The sequence below is a fragment of the Entelurus aequoreus genome, linkage group LG08 (assembly GCF_033978785.1).
Source record: "Entelurus aequoreus isolate RoL-2023_Sb linkage group LG08, RoL_Eaeq_v1.1, whole genome shotgun sequence".
Classification (NCBI taxonomy): Eukaryota; Metazoa; Chordata; class Actinopteri; order Syngnathiformes; family Syngnathidae; genus Entelurus; species Entelurus aequoreus.
This window is the reverse complement of record NC_084738.1, coordinates 82,960,410-82,971,546: the sequence shown is the minus strand read 5'-3', so window position 1 is coordinate 82,971,546 and position 11,137 is coordinate 82,960,410. Positions and strand designations below refer to the sequence as shown.

At 36.8% G+C, this 11,137-nt stretch overlaps 1 protein-coding gene across 2 annotated transcripts in view; it reads right to left on the bottom strand.

Annotated features, from left to right (window-relative positions):
- rcl1 (RNA terminal phosphate cyclase-like 1) overlaps positions 1–11,137 on the bottom strand; it is a 44,748-nt gene that overhangs the window by 15,116 nt on the left and 18,495 nt on the right. For both annotated transcript variants that reach the window (XR_009827133.1, XM_062057460.1), the window contains exon 9: positions 1–72. This exon is cut by the window's left edge and continues 32 nt beyond it. Coding sequence is in view for 1 of the 2 variants with exons in the window: in XM_062057460.1 (XP_061913444.1) it covers positions 1–72 (72 nt within the window). In the remaining variant the exon portion in view is untranslated. The remainder of the gene's footprint in view (positions 73–11,137) is intronic.

Genomic DNA, 11,137 nt, shown 5'->3' with positions numbered 1-11,137 from the left:
CGACACGTCCTGTTGGCCAAGGGTCATCAGGAGCAACGCCAGGCTCTGATTGGACGAATCCACGCAGCCGCCCTACATGGAGCACAAAGAAAGACCACCATCAACAACAACAACAACCGCTCCATACGTCACGGGGACGTACTCTGACGCACATCTTATGCAGCTTGTTCTTCACTGGTGTTGCCGTTGTTTATTGCAACATTTTTCTGCTCTCGAAAGTCGCACACAATCCAGACGGGGAAGGGTATTAACCATAAATCCCATAAATGAACTCTGTCCTGGCTACTTAGTACAATATGGCGACAGCGACAGAAATGAAGATGAGAATAAGAGTACCACCTTAAAGCCAGGTGTGTTTTCTCGGGATGAGACTCACCTCCCAGGCACAAGCAGTAGCAATGTTAGCATGACGCAACAGTCGCTAAATTATTACTAACTTCTTTTTTTTATACAGAATTTCAAAATTGGACTTAGAAAAATCGCCTGTACAGTCAAAGGTTGCACCATGGCGACAGTTTGACCCTGGAACAGATCATCTCTAGTCTGTTCTCTCATATTAGATATGAAACTATGGACTGGACTCTCACAATATTATGTTAGATCCACTATGGACTGGACTCTCACAATATTATGTTAGATCCACTATGGACTGGACTCTCACTATTATGTTAGATCCACTATGGACTGGACTCTAACACTATTATGTTAGATCCACTATGGACTGGACTCTCACACTATTATGTTAGATCCACTATGGACTGGACTCTCACACTATTATGTTAGATCCACTATGGACTGGACTCTCACAATATTATGTTAGATCCACTATGGACTGGACTCTCACAATATTATGTTAGATCCACTATGGACTGGACTCTCACAATATTATGTTAGATCCACTATGGACTGGACTCTCACAATATTATGTTAGATCCACTATGGACTGGACTCTCACAATATTATGTTAGATCCACTATGGACTGGACTCTCACAATATTATGTTAGATCCACAATGGACTGGACTCTCACACTATTATGTTAGATCCACTATGGACTGGACTCTCACAATATTATGTTAGATCCACTATGGACTGGACTCTCACACTATTATGTTAGATCCACTATGGACTGGACTCTCACACTATTATGTTAGATCCACTATGGACTGGACTCTCACAATATTATGTTAGATCCACTATGGACTGGACTCTCACAATATTATGTTAGATCCACAATTGACTGGACTCTCACACTATTATGTTAGATCCACTATGGACTGGACTCTCACACTATTATGTTAGATCCACTATGGACTGGACTCTCACAATATTATGTTAGATCCACTATGGACTGGACTCTCACAATATTATGTTAGATCCACAATGGACTGGACTCTCACACTATTATGTTAGATCCACTATGGACTGGACTCTCACAATATTATGTTAGATCCACTATGGACTGGACTCTCACAATATTATGTTAGATCCACTAGGGACTGGACTCTCACAATATTATGTTAGATCCACTAGGGACTGGACTCTCACTATTATGTTAGATCCACTATGGACTGGACTCTCACTATTATGTTAGATCCACTATGGACTGGACTCTCATGCTATTATGTTAGATCCACTATAGACTGGACTCTCACAATATTATGTTAGATCCACTATGGACTGGACTCTCACAATATTATGTTAGATCCACTATGGACTGGACTCTCACACTATTATGTTAGATCCACTATGGACTGGACTCGCACTATTATGTTAGAGCCACTATGGACTGGACTCTCACACTATTATGTTAGATCCACTATGGACTGGACTTTCACAATATTATGTTAGATCCACTAGGGACTGGACTCTCACAATATTATGTTAGATCCACTAGGGACTGGACTCTCACTATTATGTTAGATCCACTATGGACTGGACTCTCACTATTATGTTAGAACCACTATGGACTGAACTCTCACACTATTATGTTAGATCCACTACGGACTGGACTCTCACTATTATGTTAGATCCACTATGGACTGGACTCTCACGCTTTTATGTTAGATCCACTATAGACTAGACTCTCACAATATTATGTTAGATCCACTATGGACTGGACTCTCACTATTATGTTAGATCCACTATGGACTGGACTCTCACAATATTATGTTAGATCCACTATGGACTGGGCTCTCACACTATTATGCTAGATCCACTATGGACTGGACTCTCACACTATTATGGTAGATCCACTACGGACTGGACTCTCACACTATTATGCTAGATCCACTATGGACTGGACTCTCACACTATTATGCTAGATCCACTCGACGTCCATTGCACCAGTCGCCCAGGGTGGGGGGCCCCACATCTGCGGTCCCCTCCAAGGTTTCTCATTGTCCTATTGGGTTGAGTTTTTTCTTGCCCTGATGTGGGATCTGAGCCGAGGATGTCGTTGTGGCTTGTGCAGCCCTTTGAGACACTCGTGATTTAGGGCTATATAAGTAAACATTTGATTGATTGATTGATTGATAGAGATAAGTCAAACAAAAACATGTAATTAAAAAAAAAAGCTCAAAACCTGTAATTTATACAGTGACTAAATGAATGCATACCTTTAAGAGCTATACTAAAAACACTACAATAATACACAGATAAAAATACTTTTACTATAATATATACCGTATTTCATATTCAAATACTATTAGCAACACTTGCTGCTCAATAACCAATGTTTTGCAAACAAACAATATTAATTTGTTAGATTTCTCAGGCTTGAGGGAAATTCATTCCAGTCTTTTGTTGCTTTAGTAGAAAAAGCAGAATAATAAAAAACAGTTTTCTCCGGGGAGACTTTCAGAATTTAATATTCAACTTTCAGCTTTTTCATTTGAAGGGTCTAGTTATGCTCCTATTCTACAATCAAATGGTTCTAAGGTAGCACTTGTCGGATATAAGTCATTAAAATAGCCTTGGATAAACACAATTTTAGGATAATAATTATATATAAATATACATTTTGTGTAGGAGATTTAACATTTACTTAAACACATTTGTTCCTGTAACACAAACACCCTTTTCTCCTTCCAAAAATATAACTTCATTCCCCCCCCCCCCAAAAATGTAGCTTGATTCTCATAAACTATATTAGTGTTTTTCTTTTCAAAATATAGCTTTATTCTAATACATTTTTACTATTTTTCCATCCAAAAATATAGCTTTATTTGCATAAATTGAAAAAAAAAAAAAAAAATCTCTCCAAAAATGTAGCATTATTTTCATAAATTGTACTTTCTTTTTCTTCTGAGTATAGCTTAGTTCTAATAAACACAAAAATTATTTCTCCATAGTTTTATTGTAACAAAATGTGCCGTTTCTTTCCTGCAAAAATATTACTTTATCGTCATAAATTTTACTATTTCTTGCATCCAAAAATATAACTTTATTCTCATAAATTGTACTATTTCTTTCCTCCAAAATATAACTTTATTCTTATAAACAGTACTATTCTGTTCCTCCAAAAATATAACTTTATGCTCATAAAATGTACTATTTTTCCCCTCCAAAAATATAATTGTATTCTCATAAATTGTACTATTTCTTTACTCCAAAAATATACATTTACTCTCATAAATTGTACTATTTCCTTACTCCAAAAATATGACTTTATTCTCATAAATTCTAAAAAAAAATTCTCCTCATAAAAAATAAATCTTTATTTTCATAAAGTGTACTATTTTTTTTCTTATAAAAATATAGCTTTATTTTCATAAATTGTACTATTTTTTCCCTTATAAAAATATAGCTTTTTTTTTCATAAATTGTACTATATTTTCATTTAAAAATATAGCTTTATTCTCATTAATAGTACTATTTATTCCTCTAGAAATATAGCTTTATTGTCATAAGCATTACTATTTATTCCTCTAGAAATAAAGTTTTTACAATAATTTTAAAAGTTTTTTCCTCCAAAAATACAAATTTATTTTTTATAAATTGTACTATTTCTTTCCTCCAAAATATAGCTTCATTCTCATAAATTGTACAATTTATTTCCTCCAAAAATTTAACTTTCTTCTCATTAATTGTACTATTGTTTTCATTTAAATATATAGCTTTATTCTCATAAATAGTACTATTTAATCCTCCAGAAATATAGCTTACTTCTCATTAATTGTACTTTCTCTTACCTCCAAAAATAGAGTTTTATTTCCATAAATTGTACGTTTTTGTCCCCCCCAAAAATATACCTTAATTCTCATAAATTGTACTTTTTTTTTTCTTCAAAAAATATAGCTTTAGTTTCATTAGTTATACTATTTCTTCCCTCTAAAAATATAGGTTTATTCTCAAACATTTTATATAGTTTTAAAAAAACAAAAAAAACATTCTAATAAATGTAATTTTTCTCCGCAAATATAGCTTAATTGCAACAAAATGTCAATTTTGTCCTCCAGAAAATATTGCTTTTTGTGATAATACAATGGTTTTTTTTCAGTTTCATTCCCACATAAGTGTTATATTTATGACCTATTGTGCTGTTCTGCCTCTAAGTCGTCTTATTATTGAGAAAAAAAGAAAAAGTATCTGACTGTCTTACCTGTAAGCGCTGCAACAAATGAACTTCACATGTTTCTTACTCGCCGACTTGTTTGCTCTTTTAAAAAGTGACGTGTGTGAAAGATCTGTCAAGTGTCCCGAGAGACTCCCCTGGCAGAAAAGTACCTTCAATCCTTACAGGGAACGCCAACTGCCTCTCCATAAATACAAAAAACACACCATGTATATCACATTTCTATACCAGCTGCAAGTTTTCCACAATGAAACCAATGAAAAGAGAAACCATCCAGAATCAAACCACTTACGTGTCCATTGTTGACGCTGCCTCCAAAAACAAGATGTCGCACACAGTGTGCTGCTTTTACTACAAGTCGACTGTACTGATTAACCAGAGAGCAAACACACATGCTGGCACACGCACTTGCTTTCTTGTTGGAGGACTACAAAAAAATAACCACAACAACTCCCGCAAGGACAGTCTGCTACTAATTCCCTTGGTCTGGGCAGCGTGGGGGTTATTAAAAGGAGCAGTTATTCAAATGAAGGCATCTGAATGGACCTGATCTTCCAGCAAGCGGAGAGCCTGCGGGGCAGACGGAGCACCTCCTGTCTGTGTGCTGACTGGAGAGGACGCCTTCAATAATATCGCTCTTTCACAGTCCGCCAGCCATGCCCTGACGAGCTGACTGGACTCACATGGCTCCAATAAGACTTGAAACAACAGGACGTCAACAACATCCTACTTTTTAGCGACTTTCACGTCCTTTACATACAACGTTTTGGTCTTATTATAGGTATTATTTTGTATCACAATGAGCAGGAATTTATGTTCCTTAACAGACAAAAAGGGTTATATATTCTGCTCTATAAGACTGGCTTCAATGGTGTGGTCTATAAAAGCTTTGCAACATTATGTGGTATATCAATATATACTGCGACAGACACGTAATAGATATCAATTAAAAAATGCGTTCGATAAAACGTTTCTATTTTTTCTTTCCTTCCTTCTTGGTGGGAAGAAAGGTGAAGTATGGAAGCAAGGTTGGTTTCATCAACAAATGCACTCGCTCTCTGGTAACCGAGCAACGCAGGAAGTGATCACTGATCAGCCAATCAGGTGACAGTATCAAGTATTTGCTTGATTCTTTGCATGGAGTGCGAAGAGAAAGTCCAAATGAAGAAATGGTGGATAAAAAGAGAAAAAGTCACCTGGACAGTTTTTTGGACTTTTGCAAAAAGGACCGTAGTCAGACTGTAAATGATGCAAGGCAACACAGCTGATACCACTCCACCTTAGCCACGCTCACCCTTTAGAGCACAGCTCTAACTTCCTGCCACTAAACTTGCAGAAAATAGTTCTTCTCAGGTTTCTCTCGGTTTACATTTTCACAATTTGCACTATTTTCTTGAAGCATTACACATTCCTTATTTATGCATCTTCATTTCAAGAGCTTGTTGTTAAGTGTTGAATGTGATTTTAATATTTTGTTTACGTTGTTTTCTATGTTTGTGTTGACATTTCCTTTCTGCCTTCATAGCTGAGGGGATTATAATCAGAAGAAGGTTACATATCAAATAAAAATGTTTACATTTCATATATTTTTCTCCTGATCCTTATTTTCCATAGGTCATAAAAAATATCAGTAATTATTAGAGATAAATGCTTTAAAATGTAATATCAGAAATTATCAGTATCGGTTTGAAAAAGTAAAATTTATGACTTTTTAAAACGCCGCTGTGTACACGGACGTAGGGAGAAGTACAGAGCGCCAATAAACCTTAAAGGCACTGCCTTCGCGTGCCGGCCCAACCACATAATATCTACGGCTTTTCACACACACAAGTGAATGCAAGGCCAACAGCCATACAGGTCACACTGAGGGTGTCCATATAAATAACTTTAACACTGTTACAAATATGCGCCACACTGTGAACCCACACCAAACAAGAATGACAAACACATTTCGGGAGAACATCCGCACTGTAACACAACATAAACACAACAGAACAAATACCCAGAACCCCTTGCAGCACTAACTCTTCCGGGACACTACAATATTAAGATTAAAGTACCAATGATTGTATATACACCCCCCCCCCCCTACCCAACCCCGCCCACCTCAACCTCCTCATGCTCTCTCAGGGAGAACATGTCCCAAATTCCAAGCTGCTGTTTTGAGGCATGTTAAAAAAAAAAAAGCACTTTGTGACTTCAATAATAAATATGGCAGTGCCATGTTGACATTTTTTTCCATAATTTAAGTTTATTTATTTTGGAAAACCTTGTTACATTGTTTAATGCATCCAGCGGGGCATCACAACAAAATTAGGCATAATAATGTGTTAATTCCACGACTGTATATATCGGTATCGGTTGATATCGGAATCGGTAATTAAGAGTTGGACAATATCGGAATATCGGATATCTGCAAAAAAGCCATTATCGGACATCTCTAGTCTCAACTATAATCTACGTAAAGGAGCCCGGAATAATTTTTATTTAAATGTTCGCAAAATTTCAGAGCATGAAATGGTACAGTGTAATAAATCCATAAAGTGTTATAAAAAATGGTATAAAATGGAGTAGATGAGTTATTGTGATGTAGAGAAATGCCACATTTTGATCCAATTTTTCCCAGCAGATGCTTTGATATTTGGAAATAAAATGTTGATGCTCCTCTTAGACACACGTAATAAAAGTGTTTAATGTTTTTTGCTGCTAAAATAAACGCATGATTAGCGCCACATGAAACATTATGTCACTACTGGCCCCAGCTTTCCTAAAAAAGTATGTTAAAAAAACAACTTAAAACCTTGTTCAGTTAAAGTTAAAGTACCAATGATTGTCACACACACACACTAGGTGTGGCGAAATTATTCTCTGCATTTGACCCATCACCCTTGATCACCCCCTGGGAGGTGAGGGGAGCAGTGAGCAGCAGCGGTGGCCGCGCCCGGGAATCATTTTTGCTGATTTAACCTCCAATTCCAACCCTTGATGCTGAGTGCCAAGCAGGGAGGTAATGGCTCCCATTTTTATAGTCTTTGGTATGACTCGGCCGGGGTTTGAACTCGCAACCTACCCATCTCAGGCCACTGATGTTTACTGACATGTAATATTTATCTTTAAATAACGTTTACTGCAAATTAATATCGGCTTATTGGCCTCCTTGACTACTAATAATCGGTATCGGCCCTAAAAACCATATCAGTCTATCTCTACTTCTGACACCACTTATCATACAACTACCACCTTTTGCAGAGGCATGTCCACATCACCCAAGCACTTGACCCGCCTCCAGGGTCTAACTGGTACCCTATCACCCTGCAAACTGGCCAAACAAAGCCTCATATCTTACAATCCCATTTCAATAAACGACACTATGTCCTATCTGCTCCTGATGGGGCGTGGTTAGTGACTTGCATGGCGGCAGTGTTCTGCAATTTTGTTTCGCATTCTACTCTACACCTGAAGACAGCAACATCCAGAAGGTGGAGAACGTACGCACCAAGACATCCTACTTTCACATGGTTCACAGCTGCATTCCAGACTGGGGTTGAGGGTCATTATAGGGGAATGCCAGCAACCAACAGCAGCACGTCCTCCTAATGTCCTGACTGTGTGCGACAGCTATTCAGTCAAACAATGGCAATTGTCGCACAACAGGCCCAAAACACACAAAAATGCCTTGTGCTTGTTTGCATAACGCTTGCTTAAACGTCTATATTTGATTAACAAAAAACGCTGCCATAAAACTTTGCAAAATAACAGTTTGTTGAGAACCTCAAATATGAATCATTTCCCTTAAAGGGGAACTGCACTTTTTGGGGGGTATTTTGCCTATCGGTCATAATCATTATGAGAGACAAGAAGACAAAATGTTTTTTTCGCTCTTGGTTGTTAGCAATGCAGTTAATGTTAGCAATCAATTCTACCTGTAAATCACTTTAATAATGCATTCAAAAACCGTCAACAATACTTCATTTACGTTCTGTAACCTGTACAGTGTTTCCCATAAACTGCCAAGATACCTGTGGCGGTGGGGGCGTGGCTATGGGCGTGGTCACCATGACATCATCGAGTAATTTGCATAATTTACTACAATCATATGATTTTCTCTAAAAAGGCTCAAAAAATGTATACTTACTAATTAATAATAACAGTTTTGTTTTAAACGTCCATCCATCCATCCATCCATCTATTTTACAATATAATTACAACACTTTATGTACATATTTATATACAGATTTGAACAATAAGTTATTCACTGAAATATATTTATTAATTGTGGTTCTTACAAAAAATATATCTTATAAAATATAAAAGCTAAAATGTCTCTTAAAGCTCTGCCCCTTTAAATAGTGCATACTAAATAATTTAACTTTAGCCTACTACTACAACCATATTATTTACCAGCAACATAAAGTGAAACAGAGGCAGAGGTGTCCTGCCCCAGTCAGTAACAAATAAACAGAAAACAGTAGTGTTCAAATACAAATAAGGCAACTAGAAAAGTATCCTACACTTCTCTTTTGTAAAGTAAATCTGAACAGCCTATATGGGCATCTACATCAACTATATGATTTGCCCGAGAAGCTGGACAGGACAAAAAAAACTTTCTTTTTTTTTTGTATTTGTGGCGGATGTAATTCTTTCATGGCGGGCCACCACAAATAAATGAATGTGTGGGAAACACTGCTGTAAGCTAACCACACAGTAGCAACATTGTTATTGTAAGAGTGAACACTCCGGAACTATTTTTCTGGCGTACTAACACATCGACATGCTACGGTGTTAGCCGTAAAAGCTAACTACGGAAAGAGCTAGCTTCTTTGTCAGCACGAAACACGTTTAGGTTTGTAATGCACAACAATGTGATAGGACAACAATGTGTACTGAGTGAAAAACATGAACAATCATATTACAGTATCTGTAAAGTATTATTTCATGTTTTGTTTGTACACAGCTAGCCAGACAGTGTATGTAGTGTAGTTGTAATAACACACACGGCGTGCTGCGTGTATCATGTTCAATATAAAAGTGACTCACTCCATGGATAGTTGTCTATGTGGTCCAGCTGGCCTGGGATGTTTTTTTCGGTTTATTTGGGTAAGCACACCATTTAAGTCAAAATAGCTTGACTCCAACTTCCATATTTATAGCGTCAAAATCGTTTTCATCCCCCTCTCCCGGCTTCTGTCTGCTCCAACGTCTCGCTCTTCCTTCGTGCTCGCTTCTAGAAGCAGCAGTATGTTTACCTTCAAAAAGTATAAGGTTGTGAATCCTCATTTGTCCAAAAAGTCGTTTTCGCTGTCTATTACTAAGTCTGCCATGGTTAGAAGACACACTTGTGTTTGATTCCTGAAGTAGGAACACACATGTTGCCACAGAAGGTGTCTTTATATAAATATATATCTACCGTATTTTTCGGACTATAAGTCGATGTTTTTTTCATAGTTTGGCCGGGGGTGCGACTTATACTCCGGAGCGACTTATGTGTGAAATTATTAACACATTACCGAAAAATATAATAATATTATTTATCTCATTCGCGTGAGCGACGAAGCAAATGGCAGCAATCGTCACACACGCCAACCAATAAGAATTCGGCGGGGGCGAGTCATAGCAGAAGTGCATTGTGGGTTTTGGAATGCTAACTGCTATATGCTATACGCTACTACCGGAGCTATTAAAATGGATCGCATCAACATTGGTGGTAACTTATAAAAACTGAGAAGGGCTGAACTAAAATGGCACCGAAAAGGAAATCATATACTGCAGATTACAAGCTGGACGTAGTGAAATATGCAGCAGAAAACGGCGATTGAGCAGCAGAAAGAAAGGATGCTAGCGGCGCATACCAGGAGCAACAACGAGGAGGAAGATTTCATGGGATTTAGCGATCGGGAGTGACAGATTGTTTGGTAAATGTATAGCATGTTCTATATGTTATAGTTATTTGAATGACTCTTACCATAATATGTTACGTTAACATACCAGGCACGTTCTCAGTTGGTTATTTATGCCTCATATAACGTACACTTATTCAGCCTGTTGTTCACTTTTCTTTATTTATTTTAACTTGCCTTTCAAACGTCTATTCTTGGTGTTGGCTTTTATCAAATACATTTCCCCCAAAAATGCGAATTATACTCCAGTGCGACTTATATATGTTTTTTTTCTTCTTTATTGTGCAATTTCGGCCGGTGCGACTTATACTCCAGAGCGATTTATAGTCCGAAAAATACGGTACATTAGATATATATTTGTAGTGTGTATATTGTAAATATTACATATTGTTATGAGGGTGTGTTACTACATTATATATATATATATATATATATATATATATATATATATATATATATATATATATATATATATATATATATATATATATATATATATATATATATATATATATATACACACTACCGTTCAAAAGTTTGGGGTCAATTCTAAGAACAAGAATAGACTGTCGCGTTTCAGATGAAAGTTCTCTTTTTCTGGCCATTTTGAGCGTTTAATTGACCCCACAAATGTGATGCTCCAGAAACTCAATCTGCTCAAAGGA